General features: G+C 43.2%; 1 protein-coding gene and 1 long non-coding RNA gene across 5 annotated transcripts in view; one reads left to right on the top strand and one right to left on the bottom strand.

Moving 5' to 3' along the window:
- ADAMTS9 (ADAM metallopeptidase with thrombospondin type 1 motif 9) overlaps positions 1–27,498 on the bottom strand; it is a 166,776-nt gene that overhangs the window by 43,183 nt on the left and 96,095 nt on the right. For both annotated transcript variants that reach the window (XM_084766612.1, XM_084766613.1), the window contains exons 29-30: positions 8,791–8,958; positions 1,916–2,089 (exon numbers count right to left, since the gene is read on the bottom strand). In XM_084766612.1, the coding sequence (XP_084622738.1) occupies positions 1,916–2,089; positions 8,791–8,958 (342 nt within the window). The remainder of the gene's footprint in view (positions 1–1,915; positions 2,090–8,790; positions 8,959–27,498) is intronic.
- LOC311588694 lies at positions 2,019–27,276 on the top strand. Of its 3 annotated transcripts, XR_014776309.1 has the most exons (9): positions 2,019–2,106; positions 13,838–14,050; positions 17,853–17,991; positions 19,613–19,659; positions 22,310–22,566; positions 23,004–23,056; positions 23,457–25,668; positions 26,229–26,379; positions 26,739–27,276. It is a non-coding gene; the product is annotated as an uncharacterized lncRNA (long non-coding RNA). The 3 variants fall into 3 exon arrangements; XR_014776310.1 differs by having other exon boundaries at positions 23,457–26,379; XR_014776308.1 differs by lacking the exon at positions 22,310–22,566 and having other exon boundaries at positions 24,958–26,379.

Genomic DNA, 27,498 nt, shown 5'->3' with positions numbered 1-27,498 from the left:
TGCCTCTGCCTCCTGAGTGCTGGGATTAAAGGTGTGCTCCATCGTGCTTAAGTCTTTCTATATGGAGCCTGATAGCAATATTTGAGGAAGGATTTTAAAAGGCCCACCTGCATAATACGTGCAAGGACAGAAGCTTCTGGGCATGTTTCTGGTGTGGTTTTTTATGCTATGGGATTCAGAACGTATAATCATGGTTGGCTCGGGAACTCTCAAACGCTGGCCACGGTATACGCAGTTAGCTTCTGAGTCGTCTGTGAATGCTTCCTCACTTTCTGAGCTTTGGAACCAGAGACACAGAGCTGAGTTTGGCAGGAAGAGTCGGGTAGAGAAAAGGGAGGAGGGAGAGGTCCGAAGTAGGAATTCCAAAGACAGCGCAAGTCCCAGTGCGTCAGGGAGATGAGGTAACTTCTTTATCTGAGACCGCCAGCCTGGAGAATGCAACTGATGGCAGATAAGTGTCCTTTCCAACTTCCTCAAAACAGCTCCCCGAGGTTACTACCATTCCCATCCTACAGATGGCAAGCCAAGGCTCAGAGATAGAAGAACTCTTGGTTTGAGTCAGCTGACTATGGACGGCACAGCTGAGATAAGGAGCCCACCGGTGATGGTGATGTTATTCTAAGCTCCTGATAATGTATCTGGCTCAAGTTCAAATCATCTGAACTTTAACTGTTTACGGTGTTCTCCCCGATACTACTCAACAGGAGCAAAGACAAGTCTAGGAGGAAAATGAGTGACAGACTAAGCAGGTGCAGGAGGGGGAATTCCTAAAAAGAAGAACCACTGAAGGGAGGAATGGACTCATCGCTAGGAAGGGGTGGGGGAGGGCAGGGCTGGAAAGCCAATCCCAAAGGGTGCAGAAAACAGAAAAACTCTAAGACTTAAGAGAACAAACAGCATCATGTGTGGCTTCCTCTAGCTGCTAGATGTGAGACACCTGGACACTGGCGAAGTCTGCCCACCTGAAAAGGGGCTGATAATAATTCTCACCTCATCTAGTTGTTCAAAAGACAAAGGGAGACGATGGACAGAAAGCTCCCAGAACAGCACACACCGCAAAACAGTCACCTTCAAACCACACTGCCTCGGGTTGAGAGCCACTCCCAGTGCCAGGGAGGCCTCCATCTTCCTCTTCAGCAGTGTGTGTAATTTATTTCATTCCAAAGTCAGCAGATCTGACTTTGCTTTCTAATTCTGTCCCCCTCCTCCTATCATGCAGCATTCTGTTCTGGAAACTGGGGTTATGCTCCGCCAGTGTCTTACACTGCCTCCAGCCCTCTCTCTCCAGCAGCTAGACTTTCCAGCATGGACACTCAACTCTCTGCTCTAGTCAAACATTAACTGGTGGAGTAGAGGGAAAATCAGTCTGGCCTGTTTCCGCATTAACTCAACAGTTCTTGCGGATTCCATCAGCTGTTGAAACCAGTGGAAATTCTACACTAATTAGAGTGTTTCACACGGGTGTTCCTCTTCTCTGCCTGACAGTTAATGCCACAGAAAGAGGAAAAACACAAAGTACGTTTTACCTCAAGCTCAACTTGCAGCTTATGGCTATTCACATTGACACAGAATAACCAAATCCAAACAGACAGATTCAAATATTCCTCCTATCTCCCCTCCTGTGAAAGTTGTCTCTAGGCTTATATTCTTGGCCAAAGGCATGTTAAAGCTTTCCCCACCCCCCCTTTCCTTTTCTTTTTTTTCCATTTCAGTGAACCCAGCTCTGGAATATTCAAGGACACAGGAAGACACAAACAGAAGTTGCCTAGAGCCTGACTGCAGACGCTTTGGGAAGGAGCCAGCAATGCCACTGTGTTCAATGGCTTTGCTGGCTCCATAGGGTGCGGCTATGATGCTGACAAGGGGGTGGAGCGACACGCAGGCAGGTGTGCACTTACTTCATGGCTCTACTTACTTCTTGCCACTGCTCTGCCCTCCAAGTGTAGAGAGGACATGGCGAGGCTTGGCAGACACGCTCCGACTCGGGTCTGGTGTATGGGCTGCACTCGCTCTCTCTGGCTGTTTTGTGTGTCCCGATCAGACAGCCCACATGCCTCTGCTGCACGCCTTGGCCACAGGACACAGAGCACTGTGGAGACACAGGATGTAAGTAGGCACTTGGGCTCTTTCTGGAGGGCGGGAAGGGGTGGGTCACAGAGGAGGGCAATGCTTTCTTAATCCAATGATTTTCACAGCAGTCAAAATGCTTTCTCATTTCCAAGGAGGGGGACACCAAGGCAATGTCTAAAAGCTGGAAGCTCACTGCCAGTGCTGGACAGGGAGCAGGAGCCGCACAAGCGGGGGAGGAACCAAAGCTCTCAGTGGATGACAGGGTGGAGAGACTGTGGGGAAATGGCACAATCCAGACGGAATGCTGCCACATTGAAACAAAAAACCAAAAAGCCATGCAGGACTTCCATCCTGGAAGATGTATGGAGTTTGAAAATTGGGAGATACAGTTCTATAGTCTAACCCACAGAGAGCCAACCATTGACAATTAAAGCCGTATAAGCAGAATGACCTTCTCCTTGCCCCCTTATTTTCTAGTCTCTATTCCTGGAGACAGAACACTGCTTCGCTTGTTTTTTGTTTGCTTGTTTTTTGTTTGTTTGTTTGTTTAAATCATGGAATTCACTTAAGTATTTATGCCTACTCATATCTCAAATGAATAGATGAAGAATAAAAGCTAATAAGGAAAAATAATTTCCCCAGGCTTAATGTTTTCAGTCCTTGAAAATCCCATTAATTACAATGAAGCATTTTGTTGACCAAGTTGCAAAACACCAATTAACTTTCTCTTAAATTAATTTTTTAATGGTTTCCTCATTGCTGGTTGCATAATCTCACTTATGGGCGAGCCAAGAATTATTGTCTTTATTAAGGTTTTGGCAGTCAGAAACCAAAGGCAACTTTTGGTTAGAGAGAACTGCATAATGCTGCACTTAGTTATTAAAGGTTATTAGCAATTTTGAGGAGCATAAATCAGCCTCTATTGATTTTCCTGGTGTTGAGTAACAAAGTTTTCAGACACTCATGCCATGTAGTCAAGAGGAAGTCTCTTCTTAAAACAGAAACAGGCTCTTTATGCTAGGATTGCACGCTTGTCCAATTTACTTGTAGGAAAACTCAAGGTGCTCTGTGAATGCTGGAAATTCTGTCAAGACACACAGGCAAGTGGATGCTTCTGCAGCTTAGGCTCCTTTTGAGAAGGCAGCTTGGGAAATCCTATTGTTTCAGAAAAGTCTATGCTGGGGAACAGGCTCATGGCGCACATCAAAGGGGGCGGAAGACAATGCTTGGTCCCAACATCGCTGCTATTGTTTGGGTTTAATTGGATTAATTGAATTGAATGAGTTTGTGACCCACAAGAAACCAGACTTTAAAGTCATTATGTTCTGGGAAGGAGAAGGCAAGGACCCTTAAATGCCACAGATGGCTTTGTTCCAGACAACAGCCACTTAGCTCATTGGGACTACGTGAGTAATGTTTTACACTGGCCATACTGGGAAAGAAAGGGAGTAAAAGTTACCCAGCAAATGATAGAAATATTCAAGTGTCATCGACAACAACCAAAGAGTTCTGCATATTTGAACTTGGACTCTTAAATCCAAGAATATACCTCTAGAACAACGAGCAACAGAAATACAAAGAAAATAATAATGCAAACACATTGGAATTTGATACAAAGCTGATATAAGTCTAAAAAAAAAATCATGTGTTTTCCCACCAAAGAAAAATGGGGAAGGCCTCTAGAGTGTCTCGTACTAATTAGGCTGTGAAGTGAATGGCACCTCTTTGTGTAAGTGTGTGTGGGGAAGGGCGAATACACGTCTGCAGGCATGCAAATGGTGGCCTGTGGTCAGTATTGGGCATCTTCCTCAATTACACTCCATGCTATTTTTTTTTGAGAAAGGGTGTCTCACAGAACACAGAGCTCACCCATGCAGCTACATTGGCTGGCCAACAATCACCAGAGTGGGCCTACGGAGGCCAGATTTTGACCTGGGTGCTAGAGATCTAAACTCCATCCTCACACAGGCAGAGCATGCACCTTCCTGGCGAGCTGTTTCCCTAGACTCCCAAACCTCCTTTTTGATGCTATCGTTACAAGTGCCTGAAGTGCAGGTACTAAGAGTTGTAAGTACCTACAACTTCAACAATCGCTTCTTACAGTGTCTCATCCTTCTGCACAAGGCAAACGAAGACACAGGCAACTTTCATCATATGATTTGTTGTTCCCGCGTCTGACGATCATCATGTCGAAGGCAACTTTGAACTAATACTTTTATTGATTCAAAACTATTACCGTGACTTAAATGGAGAGTGAAGTGCAAACCCTGCCTTTCTGGCTAATGCATTTGTGGTAATCTCTGCTCCGAGCGAGGTACGCTGCAACTGAATTTCTCTCTGGTGCCCTGGTCCACGGAAGACAACAATGTATGTACAGAGGCAGCTAGCCTTGCTTGATGAATTCTGAGAGATTATGCAGAATCCCTTAGGGGGCAGGAAAAAAAAAACCAGCATCAGAAAGTCCCCAGCACGATCCTGCATCTGGTTATGCTCAGTGAACTTTTTAGTTCCATGGCACAGGACATCTGCGCCGCCTTTATTAACGTGCCCCTCCCATCATCTTGGCAGGGCTGGTCTGTTTGAAAGGGTGTGAAAGGAGATGCTTTCCATGGTGAACTGCTGAGCTGGGAGGCAGGCATCTTCTCTTTCCGTTCCCTGCTGTGCAAATGCTAGAAGGCAGAACTCACTGGCTTAAGCGGAACTTGACACTTACTTAGACTGTTTATATATATATATCTGTGAAATTTCTCATGTTCGGAAAAAATCAATAAAATACTTGAAAAATTAGAAAGGATTTTCTCACACAGTTTCTCCTGGTATAATGCTGAGCTTACGGTGGCGCCGCTATTTTAAAGTGGGGACTAACTTCAAAATGGGTGTTGAGGTCTTGTATACATAGTAACATCAATAAAGCTTTTTATAAATAATAGCATCACCCACTAAGCTCTCACGAAGTGCGGTCCTGTGTGCTGGGCTCTATATTAGGGTCTCAGCCAAGTGCTTCTCGGTGGTAGGGGCTTCTGTGCACTGTAGAAGTTTGGAGGTGTTCTTTCTGTCTCCGCTAAACTCAGTTACAACTCCCTCACTGCAGGCTGTGGTAACACGGCTACTTGCCTCATGGGATACAGAATTACCTTCAGTTGAGTGAATAGCAGTGTGCTAAGAATCTTCTACAAAATATTATTATTATTTTATTTCTTAACAAACCTTCCCAATGGATATTCCATAAATAAACAAATCGAAGAACAGAGATAATGGCCTCATCTCAAGGACAAACAAACAAACCGAAAATTGAATCAAAATCAAATTTGCCGAGGCAATGTGGAAAAGTCATTGTGGATTAGAATTTGACTCTCAGTTTTAAGACACGGTGCTACCACGAGGCAATGCTTTATACTATCCCAGCAAAAGTTGGGGTGAGAAGTTTATATTCAAACAATGCACCACCACCAGCGTTCACGGCTCAAATAAAGCCCAAATAACTGAGACCAGAAAGTCCTTAAGGAACTCTGTTTCTCATCGCCACTCAGAGGATCACTCCCTTAAACGTGTAGCTTAACACTGTCTCCAGAAAACGCTTGAACAACCTCCCACAGCAAACAGCACCCATCACTTTGCTTTTCTTCTCACTACGGGAAGAGTCAACACCAAGAACGGCGGGTGAGTCAGAGGGCAATCTATACATTTGCTACAGAGATCACTTAAAAAAATGCTTTCTTGTGACTCCGAGATACCATGGCTTGTATGGCGTCCCGTTACATGCTATGGCGCTAAGGAGGTAAAGTAGACGGAGATAATTCTGCAGTGTGTAAGGGCCCATCCTGACCCCAAAACTGAGAAAAAGGCCAGTGACTCAAGAACGATGACTGAAGTGATGGCTGGAACTCAGGACTGCTGGAAAAAAAAAGCAGGATTACTTTCAACCCAATATGTTTTTCTGATCACGTTATGGGTGGGGAGGGAAGGGGGTCCTAGAGGACCAGCGTAATCCTAGCAAACGGTACCCAGAAGGCTTTGGCCCCAGGAGAACGTTGAGCCTTCATGGCATTAGGCTGAATCAAGAACCCAACAGTGATTTTTGTCTTAAAATTTCATCAGCATCTCCGAGCTCTTGATCAAAATCACCCAAGCAAATCGAACATGAGCGTTTAAGGGGAAAAAGAAATCCTTTAAGACTTCAGTGAGGATTTTTCTTTTATGTGATTTCCTTTACAGCTTCAAGATTTCAACGGACCCAGAAATGAAACACCCACTTTACATCACCAAACTCCATTTGGGGAAGGGACTATGAGGTATGAGGCAAAGTCCTATGCCAACATCCAACGTGTCCGATGATCATCAGACACGTTGATAAGATGAAAAATTGTACTAATTATTCTTTATACTTTGAAGACAAGATGACTGCAATATTGCTCCTAGCAGAAAACAGAAGGGCCAGATATAGCATTTAAATATTGTCGCAACTGAGCACTCATTACTTTTGCTTAATCTCATGGCCTAATGTTCTTGTTACTACCAGCTAAGCAGTGAGCTGGTGATCCTTAATCATGCAGACAGTCTTCCCACGTCAACCGCTGGCCCGAGGGATTTTCAGGTCCTGCCTCCTTTTATGACTTATCCCTACAAACCAACTCGGAGTGATTGTTTTGAACAGGTATGTTTTTTTCCCCCTAAGGAGGCATTTTGTTAATAATTTATGTTTGAAAAACAATTAAACAAACAAAACAGGCTTTAGCTCTAACCATCCTAGCTTCGTAAGCAATTTCAGGCTTCTCCTGGATGTTGCAGTAAAACTCAGTTTGTGTTTACCAATAAAGAGCGAAAGATTCTTTTATGCATCTATTTAGTGAATACATTGGCCATTTAAGGCGTATGATGTTCGCGTGCTCTGAGCTTGGTACTCTGCGGGGAAAATGCATTAGATAAATAGATAAGAGAAGGCTAAAGCACATAACGAAGAGTAACAGAGCGTGAGAGCCTACAAGGGGACAACCTAATTAGTGTGGCGTCTTAAATAATGTTAGCTGCAGGCTTTGCATGAACTGAATAGCTCCAAAAACAAAAGGGCTGGAAGTTAAAAGATGATAATGGTCACTTAGAAACCATTAGGGGGGATGACAAGTGTGACACACCGCCTTGAACACGATCCCCCCTATGGAAGCCGGAGGAAGGCAGAGCGCGGGTTCTTTGATTGCCAAATTAAAGGCAACAAGCAAACCCCAGATGTTTCTTTATGACGCAGCCTCGAGAGGGACAAGGCTGCTGTGCTGGGGAATGCTACACTATTGCTGTACTCTCCTGTACAGGGGAGCATGGGTAGCGAGAACAGTGATGTCAGCAAAGGACATGTAAGCAGTGTTCAGGTTTCTAGAGGAATTTTCCACTACAGTGTTAAAGTGGAAAAGCCTCAGCTCTTCCAGGGCATCCAAAGCTGGAACAACTCCAGAGGCCACACAGCCTGAGCCTAGTTTTCACTGATTCTAGGGAGTCCTTGGCACACAGCATGGGGGAATAAGAAAACTGGAGACCTCCTGCTGAATCCGATCGGCAGAGAGAAGGCTCTGCGTTACGAATATAACGTTTTAAAAGAAATCGAACCTCACTACTGCTGCTTCCAAGCAAGCTCCTTAACCCTCAGAGAGGACAAGACAGGCAATGGGGTTGTGAGAACTCCTGTAAGGATTAGTAAGTTTAGTTTGTTAAGCTTTTAAAGTTGCTTTTACAGGTTCAACAAGAGACTGTAACTGGTGTCCTGGGTCCCTCTTGTCTTCCACATCTAAAGCATACATCACTCTGATCCCAACAAAATATTAGAGAGTCTACTGGATTCAAGCCCAGCCCCACTCCCTGCCCCAGCAAAGCACTTGGCATTCATTGCTGCATTAAATCTAGCTAAGAACCACAAGAAATAGGCCCAGGACGGTCAAACAAACCACCCAATTGTTACACGGCTACAACATGACAGAGAGCATCCCTTCATGTTCCCCCATCTCAGTTGTCACAAGCAAACAGGCAGAGAGATAGTGGCTAGTGTTTCATGTTGGTGATTGCGATGGTCTGAAGATGCACTGTCCCACAGGTCCATTTTAGTTCACTGTGGGGTGGCAGGTGCAACTCGCGGAGATGGGTCATTGGGAGTTGCCTTTGAGGGTTACAGACAGGTTCCACTGTTAGCTCTATCTCTGTCTTTCCTGGCCTGTCAAGATGTGAGCAGCTGCTCCCCCAAACTGCAGGCGCACAGACCATGCCGCACCAGCTGCCATGATGGACCAATATCCCCTGAAACAGTAATTCAGACGACACCCATTTCCCGCCCCCCTCAAGTTGTTTCTGTTAGGTATTCCATTCGATCGGAAAGAATCTCCAGGTAAACCGAGCCCCAGTTTACCTGAGCCAACAGCTCACCTCAGTGCAATCTAAACTAGGCTGTTCTACGTGGTGAATGGTGTTGCCAGGCCACCAGCCAGATACCAAAGGGCCACTCCGCCTTAAAAGGCTGCCGCCTATCACCGTATGAGATTCAGCCTCAGGACCTCACCACTGCAGGAGCTGCCAATGCTCTGTTGACCGAGGTCACTCGTACAAGGCCACCTAGTCAGCCAGGTGAAGATACCTCCCGGTTTGCAAAACGAAAACAATGCAGAGAGATCCAAGCGAACGCATTTGGTGTCAGGCATGGGACGGGACGGAAGGAAGCAGTTGGGTAGAAGCGTTGCTCACCTGACTCCACGTGCCAGCCTTCCATCTGGGACACCGTCCTCCTCGGCACCTTCTGTGCCCATGTGGCTTAGTAAGGTGCTTACAGTACGCACTCTCTAAATGGCTTCCATCTTTTGCCAAGCAGTAAACATTTCGTTGTTTATGCCCTCGACCACAAGAGACAGAACACTGCAATATAAAGCAACGGCAAGGTTGTTGTTGTTGTTTTTTTTAACACAGTGACTTTGATTTAAAAAAAAAAAGGAAGAAAGAAAATGTGTAATGTGACCATAAGATCATGTCTAATGAGAGTTATCATTACTTGCTCCCCCCCCACCCCCCACTTTTCAGCATGATTCTGGAGAATAACTCCAAGTCTTATTGGGAAGAAAGGTGGCAATAGGAAAAAAAACAAAACAAAAAACCATTCATGCATTATAGCGGCAGACCTGTGCGGCGTGTTGGTGTATATGGCAACATGGGAAGATCCTGACAATTTAACCTGAAAACTACCTCTTGATTCTGAAATTACTATGGCTTTTTCATGGAGGGAAGTCCCACTACAGAACAGTAAAGCACATCATCAGTGAAATATCTCCTGATTCATGGAATGGCATAAAGTGCATTTCCAATATGACCGCGTTCAATTTTCTCAAAGATCGTATTTAAGGAAACTCTCCAGCTATTTTGTTAAGGGGAAAATCTCTCATTTACACCAGCCCATTGGAAAGATGTGAAAAAGGCAAGAAAAAAAAAACTCTGAAAGGTTAGCTGGTGGGTAAGTCTGTGCCAACTGCAGGAGGGGGGCATTACCTTTCAACTTTGATCTGTGGGCTCACTGGACTGTTTTAAATGTGACCTTGTCTGACCACATCTAAGAAACTTGACTTTGATTTCAGATTAGGTTTCTCAGAAAGGTTTAGGAATCAAAGTGCCCATGGAGTCTGGACAAGAATGTGATGTGACAGCTTCTTGTAGACCAGGCAAGAGGCTGGCCCCAGTGGGCGCACTGAGACATTTAACATCCAAGGCCTCATTAGTAATTACAGAGTCTTTACTACAGCCATCATAAACTGATGGCTCAGATCTTTAAAGACGTTTTATTCCCCAATATAATGGCCCTGCTTCTACAGGGGAGTAAATTTAAGAATGGAGAATAAAAGGCAAAGTCTCAATGAAAACAGATTTCACATTACGTTTCTCTTGACTTCACGTTTCTTATTCCCCCAGAGTAACTTTATTTTATTTTATTTTTTGGCTTAAATTACCCAAGTGCCCTTTTTTGCTTAATAGACAAACAGCCCCATGTAAAACAAGGGGCCTAATGCTAATTTTATCATTACTACCAGACCTCCTCAAAGTTACACCATTCATAAATATGCCAAAAATGCTTTTCTTTTTAAAAGACAAACCATTATAAAAATTTTAACTGTAGCTGGTAGGGAACTTAATATTTGTTTGTTAACATGTTTGCCTTTAACTTTCTACTTTGAGATGTGAAATATTCATGAATATATGATTTTGAAGTATCTATTTATGGAAATCTTAATATTTTATCATTTGGAATGAGCAAGCCTAATTGGAAGGTTTGTATCCAAACCAAAACCTGTAACAGCTCATCTCAGTGTTTGGGTACATGTAGAGTGCTGAATATCCTTTTCAAAGGCTTCTTAGGATGAAGTTCTTAGTCTCTGAGAATGACTAATGGCTTGCACAAAGATAATCCCTATTGCAAATTACCAATTCATATTTTTTAAAAGATTAGTTTACTTATTAAGTATACAGTGTTGTGACTGTGCGCTAGAAGAGGGCACCAGATCCCAGTATAGATGGTTGTGAGCCACCATGTGGTTGCTGGGAATTGAACTCAGGACCTCTGGAAGAACAGGCAATGTTCTTAACCTCTGAGCCATCTCCTAGCCCCTGCCCCAATTCAAACTTCTTCTTTTTTTTTTTTTTCTGAGACAGGGTTTCTCTGTGTAGCCTTAGCTGTCCTGGACTCACTTTGTAGACCAGGCTGGCCTCGAACTCATAGCAATCTGCCTGCCTCTGCCTCCCAAGTGCTGGAATTAAAGGGCATGTACCACCATGCCTAGACCTCATAATTTTAAAAATGTTACTTCGGTAAGAAAATATGAAGTCATAGTTACAATTTGGGATAAATTCATTTGCTTAATGAACAAAAGGTTTATTTTGTACACACTGTGTATGTGGTAGAAATTATATAACATACTGGAAATATTGATAGAGTCCTTGACCTCAGGGGGCTTATTGACCAGTAATGGGAATTAATATTGCTCAAGTAATGACAAAAATAAGTATTGTATATGTGTTGTCACCGAGTTGACATCTAAAAAACAAATAAGTGAGTGATTGAAGGAGGGCTCCCTGAAGTCTTCTATGGGGCTACACCGGGCAAGCTTGAAGGCCATAAAAGTGAGATTGAATTATAGTGAGCACATATTTGAGAAGAATTAATTCAGGATAAGGAGTAATCTAATTTTTGTTTTGAAAATTCCACTTTGACTACCAAGTCAAGTACTAGATATGAACACAGGGTAAGTGGAAGCCATCAGATTTGTGTCAGCAAGAGATGGTAGCAGTCTGGATGACCATATAGAGGTTCTCAACCTGTGGGTTGTGACCCCTTTGGGGGTCCACTGATCCTTTCACAGGGGGTCATATATCCTGCATATCAGATATTTACATTATGATCATGGTAGTAACAAAATTACAGTTATGAAGTAGCATCAAAAATAATTTTATGGTTGGGCGTCACCACAACATAAAGAACTGTATGAAAGGGTTGCAGCATTAGGAAGATTGAGAATCACTGGTATAGAAAGTCTGGGTGGGGAAAGTTGGTAGGTCAATGTTTTTTTTGTTTTTTGTTTTTTTTTAAAGTAGGAATGATAGTACCTTATGGGCCAGCTATGGGATGAAGAAAAGAAGGCAAAAGATGACATTCAGATATCTGGTTTGGGCAACTGAATAGATAGTGATAATATTTGCTACCATTTAGAAAGATGGTTCACACCGGGAGAAAAAGCACTGAGAGTCAAGGGTGTGTTTATTTGTAGGAAAAGGGTCTGACAGAAAGCATATGGAATAGCAGGTGGTAAGATTTACTTGATTAGAGTGAAAAAAAAAACTACTTCTTTTTGGCTCATCAAATAGACATGAGCAAGCTTAGAGCAAATATACCTTTAGGAACAGTCATTTGTGTGTGAGCTGTCCAAACAAGCTAGCCCTCAAAACGAAGTGGAAAAAGAGAGTTCATGAAAGAGTTAATAATCTGCCAGAGTCGTTAGAAGATGCCGCCTACCTTCTCTAATCTAGCCAATGGACAGGACAGTCTCCACAGTTATGTGGAGAGCATGGACTGACTTAGACATGAACTCTGGTGCCCCATATTTAACCACTTCCCCTTGGTGGGGAGGCCTGGTGGCACTCAAAGAAAGAACAAGCAGGCTACCAAGATGAGACTTGATAACCTATGACCATATAGTGGGGAAGGAGGTCCACCTCGGTCATAGACCTAGGGGAGGGGAATAGGGTGAAAGCAGGAGGGAGGGAGGAATGGGAGGATATAAGTGATGGGATAACAATTGAGTTGTAATCTGAATAAATTAATAATTAAAAAAAGAAGACACGGTCTAAAAGAAAGTAATGCTCTATAGAGTCAGAACTAGAAAAGAAAGTCTCAACATCCTCACATTCACTGTGTGCCAGACATTGCCCCAAGATGTTATTATCCCTAAGGCTTGTATACTTTAGCCATCCCAACCTCCCAACACAATTCAGTAATACAGATAGGTACTGTTACTAGGGATGGGTCAAGTGGCATTTGCAAAACAGTACAACCACAATGCCTGAAATTCTGTTTCACACACACACTGCTCTAGTCCGAGTAGATATATTTCTATTGGGAATAATAACAGTGCAATGGGGGAAGAAAGCCATCAAGAATCTTGTCAGTGACTCTTGCGAGGTATACTACGAATCCACTAACATCTGTTGCCAACGAGCCAGTGATGAGCAAACTAAGTTCTAAATATGATGCCTTCAATATATAGATTCGCTGTCCTCTATCTATTTCTATGTGCATTTCCTTTGGAGGAGACTTTGAATGGAAGTGGAGACAGAAAAAAAGGAATGTGTCACTTTAGCGTGATTCAGTACACGTATTATTTGCCTGGGATTATTAAGATGTCAAAGTGATTAGGAAGTCCTCACGGTATCTCGTCAGACAGCAAACACTCTCCATTCGAGGTTTTCTTAATTACCATTGAAGAAAAGCAGTTGTTCGTAGAAATGCTCAAGTCTAACAGGCTCCTGAATAGGAGGACTATTATGGCTTCATAAAGGAGCTGTCACTCTGATACTCAAATAAACACAGGTTCCAGCTCTTACATTCCGAGGGAAAATTCTACCTGCTCATTCCCGTTTTTTTCCCAGGCAAAAGATGACATTTACATCAACCTGCGTCACCGAGACACAGTAGTTATACTAAGTACGTCATCTAGTACTCTTTATTTACTGGCCACACATCTCAAAGCTCTTGCTCCAGGGAACATTTCATTCCTTACATTTCGCAGCCGAAATAGCCTCCTAGTTTGCCAGGATTCTGACTTTTTCCTCTTGGGAAATGACTCAACATATTTAAGGGACCAATTCGTCCTCGCCCTCCCACCCCTAGCCCAGATTCGAGCAAGACTCTGAACAGCACTATCACATGCTTGGTACTTAGAAACACCAAGGTCAGCCAGACCAGATGCCTGGGATTTCAAACTGTTGTTTCTGCGGGGCCATTCAAAGGCATGCTGGAAGCTGGACTGTGCTCAGAAGCGCTGCCTCTGTCCATTCAGTAAGGTCTAAAAAACGTGAAATCCTTTGCATTTCAACTCAGCTGGTGGCCGTGAAACTCAAGATGAAGGCAGTGAGCTCTCATAGCGTCTCCCCAGAGGCTTAAACTCTCTAGAGAAGTAGCTCTAGACACGAGGTAGGTGTGCATCTGGTGCAATGGCTGTGATCTCAGAGGATCCTTGCAACTCATCTTTTCACTCAGGTCACTAAGGGTCATGGTTCCTTAATCGTCAAGAAGTCTACGAACAACCCCAGTGTACATCCCTGACCGAGAAGGGCTGAATACCGGAAGAGAATGAGTTCTCTGGGCTGTGGCATTGCTGAGGATGTGGACATACCTGGGATGATGGAGTTCTGTGTGGACTTGGCAAGTCCCTCATAAAGAACTTGGAAGGAAGAAGAGGGGAGCGTGGAGGTAAGAAGAGGAGGGTGGGGGGTCAGGTGTGTTCGTGGAGTATGGCTATCTGGGTGGAGCTTGAAGGCTCCAGGTCTGGGAGGCGGTGGGCCAGGACTGCCTGAACTGTGCCAGGTGTCTGAAAGACGTGGGTGAGTGGGTGGTGCAGGACGACAGCCCTTGTTCAGCTTCTGCAGAGATGATTTGTAATCTTGATAGATGAGGCTGTGTCTATGTAGAATGTGTAGCGAGGGATCCTGATCAACTAGTATCTATTTCTAAGCCCAGGATTGGCTATTTGCAGATAGAAAATAACAAGGATTAAAAGACCAAGAGAATGTTGGGTATTGGAGCCGATTAGCAAAAACGTGAGACTCTTCTGACTAAGTGAATTTTGGCAGTCAGATGGCTAACATCGTGCTGAGGGTGGTGGGTAGAGTGCTGTTTAGACTCTGTGCTTATTGCTTCTCAAGAGATTTCTCTTCTGGTGCTAGAGAATTGGAAAAATAATACCTAAATCATCACATTAAAAATTATTGGTCGCAACAACAAAAAGCTTTTCTTGATTCTACTATATTTTGCCTTTAACAGAACAAAGTTACATGTCGCCCAGGAAGTATGCCATCAGAGACGATGCCATGCCATTTGCAAGGCTCAGGCGTGTCCTTACCAAATACAGGGACACATGAAGTGAGCAGTGCACAAGTGTCGCAACACTGGGGAGGGTAAAAGGACAACTTTATACTCTAGAGCTTTTGTTCTACCATGAAAACAATGTAAATACAAGGCTACAGACTTCGGGGGTCACAGTTTCAAACATGCTGATGAATGGCAGGCCTAGAGAACCACGCGGAAACTGGAAAAAGACAGTATATGTAACTACAGTCAACACATGTTTATCTACTTGTATACTATAGCTGGTCAGAACATATTTATGAAATTAACACACAAAAACTAGAGCCTCACAGACTAGCACCACGAGCTACACATTATATTAATAAAGAACCTCTTAGAATCTCTCAGTTCTAATGATGAACTAATTTGATATAAGTGAAGATTTAAAAAAGGCCAGCCCCCAAAATAAACTTTGATCATAATTACTAACCGCTAGATTAGGCATCTCGTACTTAATTGTTAATGTGAACATGACACTGGGCTAAAGTACATTAGCGTCCCTCCTTTAATCCCAAAGAAATGTGGCTCAGGTATTATTGGGGGTTTTATATAGTGTGTATAAATAATAGTAAATAATATTATATAGACAAATATTAGGTACTATATAGACAAAGATGCTGAGGGCCTAAGAGAGACTTCACTTACCTAGAGTCACAAAACTGGGAAGCTGCAGAGTTGAGGTTTAAACACATCTCCATGTTCACCGTGCTAATCTAGACAAGGTGCTGGGTAAGCCAGGTAACTGCTCACTTCTACCTCCCTGTGAGAATGTCTGGAAGCAAGGACCTCAGAGAAATGCCTTGTAAGACTCCTTCAGAGTCCTCTGATCACTCAGCCTCCTACAGCGAGAGTGGCCAAGCAGTGCTAATAGCTCTGATTTCAGCACGTTTTACATTCTCTTCAACACATAGGAAAGGGAAGGCATGATAAAGAACAGATACAGAACATAAATACAAGCCCACATTGCCCCTTAGCTGAAATTGCACTCTACTTCTCTCTTTGCCATTTTGAGGTATACTAACCCTTTGGGGGTGCCTACCTAATGTCCTGTGGTGAATTATCATTTCTGTTGACTGGTGAATGGATCTAGGCCACGGTTATGGATGGAAGGCTGCAGGCTACAAGTTATGGGCTATCAATTCATGGAGGGGGATCAGTTTCTCAAATATTTGTATTATGAACCATCACAATGATTATTAAGTCCATTAATTTCATACTCAAGGCTTGAGAAGACATGAGATGACATGCTTAAGGTCATGCAGAAAGAAAGGCACACAGATAGAAAGAAGAAATCATTTGGTGCCAGTCACTCTGGAGGTTCTAAGGGTTTTTCATGCTACCAGGCTAACTAGGCACCCAATCTTTGCTTTACCAGTTGGGCACGCCATCTACAGCTAGCACAAAGGACAGAAAGAGTGAAACCAAGAAGATAGTACGCTATTGTGACTTTGAGGGACTTCCAGTGCCAACATGAACAAAAGTAAGGGTGGGTCCACGAAGCCAATAAAGAAGAGAATCTAAGAGGTGGCTGTTCATGGGAGCTAAAAAAAGAAAATGGCAGCTGGTTGCAAGGGGTTCACCTTGCTCCAAAATGCAAAAGAAGGTTAGAAGCCAGACAGACGTGAGATGGAATCATAACCACTATTTTAACATCGTGCCACTGGGGGCATGTGACTTAACTTCTCTTGGCTTAGATTTAGTCTCCGTTAAGGTGAGATAGTTGTGGTACCTGTGAACAATGCAGTTATGTGATATCTTAAGGAGATAATGCTTCCCATCTTGGGCAAACAACATAAAAATAAGACAGATTTGCTATAACCACCGTTATTTTCTATCCAATGGAGTCTTCTAGCATGTTTCCAGATATGCCATCATCAAAGTAGCATCTTTAAGGAAAATATTTGTCAGCTTATGTACCCTAAGGTTAACATTCCCTTGTAAAGAGCACAGAGACATCTAGAGATCAGACATGCATGCTGAAGATGCCTTTGCTAGCACCCTTTCCTCTTCTTTAGACTATCCCCTACTTAGTTCAGTCTCTTCACCAAAGTGAGAGAAGATGGGCATCTGAATGCCATGCATCTTTTCTGCTCATCCCTCTTGCTCATCCTTTTCATCTCCACCCACACTTCTGTTCTTCTCTGGACTCTGAGATGTAACTACCTCAAGTATCCTAGGTACAGAATTAGCATCAGAAACAACTACCACTAAATATACATTTACACCATACCCCCTGTCAAGAACCAAACTATTGAACAGGAAAAGAGAGAGTTTCAGCAGGAAATAAGGGCTGTGCTTTCAGGGTGTATAGCCAGTGTCAACTGGCTTGCTTGATGGCTATTTATGCTAGGACTACCCTGGCACTTATTAGCATAAAAAGGACCCCCAGAAAGCATGAGTTCACCAGGGAAGAGCACAGAAGAAAAATGATATGGTGGTCGCAATCATCCTTGCTTGATAGAAACACTAGGCCACCTTCCCACACTGGCCTCACCCCACCTCGTTGCTCTGGAAAAGCTGACTGCTAAAAGATCCAAGGAAAGGAACTATGATACATATGTCATCTGTTGGGTCATACTTCAAAACATCTGTCAGGATTGAGGCCAAGTAGGTGATCTCTCCTAACAGGAGAGATGGCAGAGGCCAGGCGTTTAAAGGGAGACAAACAGAAAGAAGTGCTCATGCTCTCAACCCAACAACCCCCCACCCCAAGAATTAGGAGGTGCAGTGCCCTCCAGCTTCCCCTCTCTCACCTTCATTCTCACAAGGGAAGTGGTTCACACTAGAGGGAGAGATGAATTTTAACACTAAATACAGCAGTACATGAAATCAGACAGTCTGTGGAAATCCAAACTGCTACAGACTTGTTCTGCAAGAATGTGATTATTACAGTTTTTCTCCTCATCAAGAGAGAAACAAACCCCATAAAAAGCTGCAAATTTAGTATCTGGTAAATTCTATCCTAGCTAAATGATGCTCAGGAGGTATGAGGCACATTGCATCGCCAGGCTCGATTCTTCTTAATGTACCTTGTGGCTGCCCAAGGCCACTGCACAGTTTTGTAGCTCTTCTATCCTTTTCATGGTTACCCATTATGGCCAGTTGTAAGCTGGCTTGAAGACAATAAGGGTGTTGGTGTGTTTTTCAGGAAAGGAGTGAGGATGGCATAAGGACCCACACTGCCTGCACTGCCTGCAATAAAGGCATTTATGAAAGCAGCCGAAAGCAAAACAAGGGCACTGGGTGAGACACAGGCTCCAAAATCCTTAATCTTGGATGCTCTAAAGGTGAGTGAAAAGGTGTCTGAGCTATAGACTAGGGAAATGTCTCAGTGGTTGAAACACTTGTGCCTCAAACATGATAACTGATATTTGAGTCCCCAGCCATGTAAATGTTAGTTGGGCATCATGGCCCACCTGTAATTCTAGAGGTCAGAAAGAGGAGACAGAGGATCTTTAGGGCAAGCTGGCTAGCCAAGATGAGCTGTATTGGGGAGTTCTGGGTTCAAATAAAAGACCTCGACTAAACAAATAAGGTGGAGAGCAACAGAAGAATTGGGGCTCTGCACATGTGCATGTTTGTGCATGGAGCATGTGCAGGTACACGTACCCACACGTTTGAATATACACACCCATGCTCCTGATGCATCACACACACACATACCTGAAAAGAAGAAAAATAAGAGGCATCTAAGTTAGTAACTGATGGACAAGCTATGGTTGGTGGGACCAGTAACTGAAATGTCTTGAAACGTGGAGGTGGACTGTGATTGAAGGTCTGGGGGTGGGGGTGGGGGAATCAAAGCAATCTAGAGATGCTTGTCAGCAGCTGTCAAGCCTTGGAAGTCCCACTTGATGTGACCTATGTTAGTATCCAAGGTCTGGGAAGCTTCAGTCACCACTAGGAATGCTTCTGTAGGAAAGCAATTCATCAATTTGTCTCTAGACTCTAGTGTATGCCTGCTGTACTGCATCCCTTTCAGGCCATGTCCCCATCAGTCATCTAAAAGACACAGAAGCAGTGTGCCTTTCCTTGTCTCCTCCAATCTGCATCACTTTCTTAGTCGGCCTGGCCCTTTCTCCATAACCTTAGTGTAACAGGAGCATCTTTATTTATATGAAAAAGTTGTAAAGTAGACCACACAGGTAGCCCCTTATGGTCATTGACTCTGATTCCAGATTCAAGCAACCTTGAGTTAAAAATATCTAGGGAAAATTTACACCTAACATATAGAGACTTTTTTTTTTGTTATTGTACCCTAAACATCACAGAAATATTTGTAGGGCATTTCCATTGACTTATAGTAAAAAGGAAGACATAGATAGCTTGTATAGAATACTACACTATTTCTTACAAAGGAACTGAGCTTCTCCATCTACAGAAGCCTGGGGGTTCCAGTGAGGGGTGCTGAAACCCCCACACCTGCAAGATAACAAAGGAGAACTGAAAAATTTTTAGGAAGCAGTATAGGTAACTAAGTGGTGTTTGGGAGGGTACTAATCCCACCGTAGAAATGAGGTGTGCCTAAGTATTTGAGCCCGTTGTATGCAGAGATCTGTGTCTGAACAGATGGGCAAAAGGTCATTTTAAGCATGAACCAAATCCGAGTTCATCCAACTTCACATTACTCTCCTGAGAGATCAAACTGAGTCTCCTCTCTCTCAACGTGCTTTATTCAAGTCCTTCATCTCTTTTCTCATCTCTTCCTCCTGCCTACATTTTGGTTAAAAAACAAACAAACAAACAAACAAACAAAAACGCTCAAAAATGCCACTGAGAAGAGATGAGAGGGGAAGAAGTAAAAACTGCCATGTAAACAAAATAAATGCTTTGACCTTAGGAAGGACTAGAATTATGTTTAATATTTTGCTGTTTTACAAATTTAAATTATTTCTGCACTATTCTAAGATTTACTGAAGAGGGACCCAAAGGCCGAGGAAGAAGAATTTGGCTTGGTAAGTACCATGGTTCTCTCTACTATCTAACTAAAGACATGTAACATGGCCAATACCGACTTGCATTGGTGTTCATCAGACATGAAATTAGAGCAGACATGCATCTCAGATGAATACGTTCCCAGCAGAAGTTCTCTTTTTCTCTCTACACATCTGTCCCTTTCATAGACCTTTCCATTTTTAAACAACAGGAATACCATCCTTCTGTCTTCCTAGTCCTTAAAACTTGGAGTCATGTGACTCCAGTGTTTATATTGTCACCTACAGTCAAACTCTCAGCTAATCCTTTAGCTCCACCTCAAAATATCTCAGGAACCTCCCGCACCTCATCGTCTTTCCCGTGGCCACAGTTACGTGAACCACCGATGTCCTCATTTGAGTTATCACAATGGCTTCCTAGAGAGGAGTGCCCGTTTCCGTCCCTGAATACAAAGCCAGCATCACCCTTTAAAGATAAAGCCATGTTCCTGTTCTTCCTACCCGACTCCACCCTGGGGGCTTCTTATCTCTCCCTTGGTGGCCTCCTCTGCTCACACCACGCTTTATCTCCATGTCTCTCGTTCCCTCTGTGGTCCTTGTATCCTGACCCCGCCTCCTCTGCTTCACTTCTGTTTGCCTTTCAGGATCACTAAATGCATTTTGTTTCTGGATGCCACTTGGTTTTCTTGTGTATTTGCCCTTATCTTCGTTTAAATGGAGATTGCTGGAGATGTCTGCAAACCTTCTCAAAACACGAGTTCCCGTCCCCTCTTCCACTGCAAGCCCTACTCTTCCCCCTGAGTCTAGTTTTACCTATGCATCTTTATCACCTTCTTTCAAAATCTCTATTCCATTCTTTATTTTGTTGTTACTTATAGGCTTCCCTTACTCCCTAGAATATCTACTTAGTAATTTGCTGTGCGGAAAACACCCAAGTAATTATACACATGCTCATGCACATGCTCAAATAGTACTGCTGTAGCCATTTATTCACAAGAACACCAAAGTAATAAGTCCACGTTTTCCACAATGCTCAATTTATTTTAAGGAAAAATAAATGGTAATCATTTTCTCCAATCTCTTGTGTCCATTCACTCCCAAATTGACTAATTATCCATGTAGTTTAATGTTTAATTTGCAACTACATAGCTGAATACTGTATCAGGGATAACTAATAGGAAGCTTATCTGAGATTGTAATAGCAAATAGCAAAAGGCAGATACTAGAAACACAGAATATGCTACTTCCAAATGTTAGACAAACACTGGGAGCTCAGATCTAGCTGGAAGTGGTGGCACATTCCTGTGATCCCAATATTCAGGAAGCCCAGATAAGAGGGTCATCGTAAGTTCAAGGCCAGCTTGAGCTAAGTAATGAGACCCTGTCAAAAACAGTAGCAATGAGAAGAAGAAGGGATAGGAAGGAAGGATGAAAGGAAGGAAGGAAGAAAAGAAAGAAAGGAGGGAGGGAGGGAGGAAGGGAGGGAGAGAGGGAAGGAAGCAGCAGCAATCTCTAACTGCTGATCCTCAGTGTTACATAATATCACGGCTACCCAGAAATCCTATTTTAGATTGATTTTTGTTTTCCAGGTATAAATATATATAATATAAAGATACGCAATAAACAAGATGCAATGGATGCAGTTTCATTGGCAGAGAGCTCTCCTAATATGTATGAAATCCAATGCTTGATTCACATCATCACATAAAAGCATTGTGGTGATGAAACTTTTGCTTGATTCACATCATCACATAAAAGCATTGTGGTGATGAAACTTTTAGTACTTAGGTGCTCAAGGCCTGCCTGGGATATGTGAGCCTGTCTCCATGAAGAAGAGGAGGAGAAGGAGGAAGAGGAAGAGGATGAGGAGGAGAAGGAGGAAGAGGAGGAAGAAGGAAGGAAGCCAAGTAAGGCAAGGCAGTCTATCAGGGACAGATAATTCCTATTTTCATTCTGATTGAAAGTCTATGTGCAAAAATCTGGAAGGTCCCACACTGATCCCAAGGCAGTATGTCTCTGGTTAGTACTGACTTTTTAACAAGTACCTTTTCATCTAGAGCAGCTATAGGTTTATGCAGGACTAGGAAGCCAACATTTTGTGCCTCTGAATTGTGTGGCCTGAGTCCAAGGGCTTGTGTCTACTGGCTCTTGACAAGCAGCCCCAGTACAGGGTCCTAACTCTCCAGCTGTTAGGATTAGGCATGTCCAGAAAAAGCAGGCTTCTTAGTTCACAGGACCTTTCCTGAAAGGACTGGAACCCTCACCCACCCAGTTGCTATTATCAGCCAGGGGAAACCAAGGCGTTTCAAAGTTACACCAAATCCAGTTTCCAAGGAGTCTAGATAGTTTTATTAAACCAAGTGAAGTGTAAAAAAGATCCTGCTCAAACAATGCAAATGTTCAACTCCTCCAACTAGTGACAAATAAAATGAAGCGGAGTAGGCCCTGCCTAAAACACTCTCGAGGAACATTCAGAGCTCAAAGACTCAGCTTCAAGATAATTTCAAAAGCTAAAGTGTTTCATCTGAGCCAGGGCTGGTGGTCTTTTTAATGAAACTTTCAGCAGATTTGACTCAGCTCAAAACTTGGAGTTTTGGACTCTATCAGGTGTGCATGCAAAGCTCACTGACACATGACACTGACAAATGTACCTAACTTTCTGATGTCCCAGGTTCCCTACCTGCCTAATGGATGTAACAAAGCGCATTCTGCAGGACCACATGGGGATTATCAAGGCTATGTGTAACACATGACCTGGGCCATGGCTTGGACCACAGCTCCAGACATTGCATGTCTTTGTTATTATTTCTCCATCCCAATCAAAACCACCTGGTCAATTGTAGATGAGTACCTAGCATGTCAAGTCAAGAAGTGTAAGACAGCCAATGAGACACCAACTGGACACTGTTCAGGATGGCACTAAGTAAAGTAAGTGTGATTTTCAGTAGTGGGATCACTGCTCACTGTTTTTAGAGAAAATCTGCACAGGTAAGATCCCTAACCTAGAGTACAGTTGTACTCAAAGACCAAAAATCTGATGTTTAAAATGAATTTATTATTTATTATTTATTGAGACATGGTCACATGCATCCCAAGATAACCTTGAATTTCCCATGTGCCAAGGATAATGTTAAGCTATGGATCCCCTTGTGTCTGTCTACTTCCTAAGTGTTGAGATTATAGGGAGGTGCCACTGAGGCCAGTCCATGCCAGTCCATGCAGTATGAAGATTGGAGCCCCGGGCCTTTGTACATACTAGGCAAATATTTTATCCACCGAGCTACTCCCCTGACCCCCTAGCTTTAATTGCAAGAGGTTTTGACATAGTTATCCCATGAATAACCTACAGTTCAATTTAATTTTAGAAAATGGCACCCATTTATCTCATGGAGAACCAAGTGTGAATGTCTCGTTTTCAGTAAGTGTTTCTGTAGTCTTCCATCACAGAGTTTAAACCTTGGGAGTGGGGGTGGGGAATGCATTGCCTCACAACATGTTAAGTCCCACTATGCTATTCTCAGGGTAACGGAAGTATCTTAGGTTAATTTTATATGCTTTTCCCTACCAACAGACTACTAGAGTGTCACAGCCCTGGTACCATTTTGGCAGAGTTGTCATACAGGGACCTTGGGCCCTACGTGGCTGAGAACAGTAGTGAATGTAGCCCAACACAAAACCACAAATTTACTTAAAACATAAAGGAGTGTGTGTGTGTGTGTGTGTGTGTGTGTGTGTTTATTTTCATGAAGATTTATTTTTAGATTTTTGCCTGTGTGTATATATGTATGTTTAAGTGAATGTGTACCACCTGTTTGCAGGTGATCATGGAGACTACAAGAGGATGTTGGGTTCCCCCAGAGATGGAGTTATAGGAAGTTGTGATCTTGACTTGGGTGCTGGGAACCAAACTCAGCAAGTGCTCTTAACCACGGAGCCATCTCTCCACCCCTCTGACATTTTTGTAATGCATTTGTACAATCATTAAGTATGAACTGTGTAGTTAACAATCTTAAGAAGATACATTGAACTTAAGAGTCTAGGGTTTTGGTCATATTTGTGACTTTATTAAAAGATAAGAAATAAGATTGATTTTTTTTTTCTGTTTGGACCCAAGAAATAAATCATCTACAATGTTCTCTGCTTAGATGACCTCAGAATTACACCTTCCATTTCGAGTGTATTTATCAGTACTTGTGGCATGAGGGTTGGGGTTGGTGGATATATAGGATTTGCCGTATGCTAAAGCAGCAATGGTTTACAAAGAGGAAATAGATGCTGGTCTGGAGGAGTGGAACCCAGAAATTTTCTTTCCTAGAAACTCATGTACAAAGCCAACTCAAAAAGATCTGACTCTATGAATAGCTCCTTTCAATGGGTTAAAAATCAGCAAAGAAATAACCAATGTCCCAAGGTCACAAAACAGTGAAAACATAGTCATCTCTGCAAATAGCCCTTCTCTTCCTAGAGTAGAGAAAGAGAATAATTGTATAACCTCAAAGACTTTATTGACTTAAAAGTAGGAATCTGGTATCAAATATATTCTGGAAATGTTGAGGGTCAATGACCCAATACTCATAAAAATATAAAAAACAAATTCTGAAGTGAGAAATCAGTAAACGTATAGGCCAGGCTACTTTGTCATCCTCACTAAGCCAGCCCATTGTTTCATGATGTCTGAAGACATTTTTGGGTATCACGGTGTATGACACTGGGGTAGGTAGAGATCAAGGAAGCTGATGAGCATCCTACAATGCCCAGAAGGGTGCCACCCAAAAAACAGGTTATCTGGTCCCAAGTGTCACGTTGGAGAAAGTCTGATTCGTACTTTCTTAAGATATAGATTGCTCTGCTCACTACCATTTTAGTTTCTAATCGGAATTGTGCTTCCCCATGTCCCAGGCAAAATGCTCATTAGAATTCATCTTGCATTTGAAAAAATTTCCTATATAGCAACCTATGTATTCAAACATGACACTGAGACCTCACCAGACGCTAGATACTGTTGGACTCTTAAACAGGCACGGAGTTCAATCATTGATGAAACATCTAATTAAAAAGAATCAACATAAGAACTATATCAAATGTCCTGAAATGTTGAGGAAATAGTCCCACCTACACCATCACTATTTTGTTTATAAAGGTGATCACTCAAGCCAGGATTTCCATGTGAACTTCATCTCACCACGCTGGGCCACATCAGTACACACTACACACCACCCCTCACCCCTGTGCCACCCCACGTCTGGTATGAGTGACATTTCCTTGTTGGTTTGCAAATTCAGTCTGGCTAGACGATCTATTTTCAGCTTATCCTTGCAGACCCTGTTGGCAGTTGACAGATACAGCCGGCTTCCCGGTATCCCAGAATGCTGTTTGTTTAACAGCAATGCCACCTCTCTGGAGAAGACTCTCCAAAAGCCCTTCCATCTCAGACTTTCAACAGAAATGACTTCTTTTTACCCAACTTTTCAACTTTAGTGATCTTTTTGAGATACAGGATGAGATAAAAATTTGTTGGGCTACCCTAGCTTTGCTGGGTGACTAATGCCATCCACCTTTCAACTGCTTGATGCCAGGAGAGCTTCCATTCCCAGAAGTAACTACCAAAAGTCTCTCCAGACTTTACTTAACAGTTCATTGAGAGATAAAAACTACCCACACGTGACAGCCACTGATTTATCCCAAGGCTCCAGGAAAGGCCTTCATGGTCCCTGAACTGGCTTGATTTGAATGGATGTTGGTGGAGAGCCAGGGCACACAGCCTTCCTGCCATGCAAAGTTAGGGACTTGGGTTACTAAATTGGGGAGCCTTGCTTAATAAAGAATATGCCTGGTAGGGCATGGACTCTCTTGCAACATATTCCAATGACAGTAAGGAGCTCTAGGGGACAGCACGCCCCCCTGACTTCAGCTGGTGTCACTGGTCACCCTAGAGGGTTTTAGATAGGTCACAGCTGATTCAGACACAGCCACGAAGAAAGGCACATGGCTTCCTTCATCAGGGTCCTGCATACAGAACTGCAGAACTAGGTAAGTTGGCTGGGTGAGGGTTTTGACTAAGTTCAAAGAAAACAAACAGCACACAGTTTTGGAAAAAGTCTTGTTTTTCGAGGAATTTAGACTTTGGGTAGGGGTGTGTTTTATTTATTAGAATTTGAGAGCAGGGACTGTATTGAAAGAAAGCTGGGATTTTTTCTGGGGGAAGGGAGGCATAAAAGGCACAATTTTCAATTGCCCAAGGGCCTTTTATTTCATTTGCACAGGGCAAAGGGAACAAACAGTTCAGGGAGGCAGAGAAAGGGCAGGAAAGAGAAAATTAAGTACGTTGGCAGATTCTATTCTGGGTGGGAGGGGGCAACACCCCCTATTCCTGTCATTATAGGGCCAAAGAGGAATTACAAATAGCTCCATAAAACGTATCTAAAAATTCAGTGCCTTGAAATAAAGCCAGATCTGCTCTTTTCTCCCTTGTGAAGGAAAACACAATCTGAACAATTTATTTAAGTAAGTGTTTAAGAATAATATATTTTGTAAACTTTCACAAATATACAGATAAATTATATAACCCCTCCCCTTACCTCCTCATCCAGAGTGCCCCGACCACTGATATTAACACCTCCCTGGTCACTTGGTTTAGAGCCCTCCAGCTACCAGTGCCAGCCTTCGCAGTGACCACTTTGTCTCTTGCTGATCAATCAAGATTTGAGGCCATTTCTGAATGATTGACGGTTTTGATTCTTTGTAAGTTTACTTATTTGGGTCTGAGATGCTTTGAAGAGTGGCTTAGGGGGAAATTGAATCTTGCTGTAATGCTTAGATGATCTGAGAATGAGTACGGGACTGATAAGGACTTCCTGATCATTGCCATCCTCTGGACGGCATCTTAATTGTGTGTGTGTGTGTGTGTCTAGGATTTTGTGTCTGGCCACTGAGAAAGAGAATTACTTGATGGCCTCATGAGTTCATTCTCAGGGAATGAGAATTCATTCTCAGTTTCTTTCAACTCAAGTGTGGGGAGGTGGGGGGACGGGGGGGGGGCGGGGGGGCTTCAATTTGCTGCGTGATTGAATGATCCCATCCAGGTTTTCTTAACTCTGCAGAGGATGGGCCTTGCAAAGGCAACTGACAACAATGAAGGTGCAGAAGAAGAGGGCAACACAGCTTTGGATTCTTCCAAAGTGTCTTTGAAATGGAGGCCCGCTAAGCTAATCTGCTCAGTGTCACCTACTGGGTTGAATGAATAAGAAAAGCTGTCCTCCTAGAGCTTTCTCTTCAAAGAGACAAGGATCTCCTAGAATCCAGCCTCTAAAGGTGCTCACCACTTCCTCCTTCTCCCTAAGGCCCTCAGCCTGGGCTTGCCTTTCCAACCCACTGCACACAGAACCAGCTTTCTCCTTAAGTGAACTTACTGCCTCTATGAACTTGAACTCGGAGAGGAGGAGAGGAGGGCTTGTTTTAACAGCTGCTTTTAACAACAAAAAGCTGGAGTTAACCCTCCCAAGACAGCTGCTTCGGATGGGATGGTCTGTCTTTACACTGCCTTGCTTTTCTCTGATGCCCAGCTGTGGCCCACAGACATTTTGTAAAACAAAAGCACAAACCAGAAGAAGGGCAAGAGAATGCTAATTGCCGGGGGTGGGGGGGGGGTGGGGAGGTGGGGGAGGGGAGGGTGGGTGCATCCTACCCAGGGACTTCTAAGTGCAGACACAGGACTTTCCTCCAAGTTTACTTTTTATAAATTTGATCTTTGGCTAGTTTATAACTAATTGTTAAATAGATACTGTTGACTGGTTGCCCATCTGGTAGTCACCAGCTACAAAAGCTTGTTTAAAATTTAGGGTGACTGTGATTAATAGATTT

Source organism: Acomys minous (assembly GCF_964271855.1).
Source record: "Acomys minous genome assembly, chromosome: 17".
NCBI classification, from domain to species: domain Eukaryota; kingdom Metazoa; phylum Chordata; class Mammalia; order Rodentia; family Muridae; genus Acomys; species Acomys minous.
The sequence above is the reverse complement of the archived record's forward strand: the minus strand, read 5'-3'. Positions and strand labels throughout refer to the sequence as shown.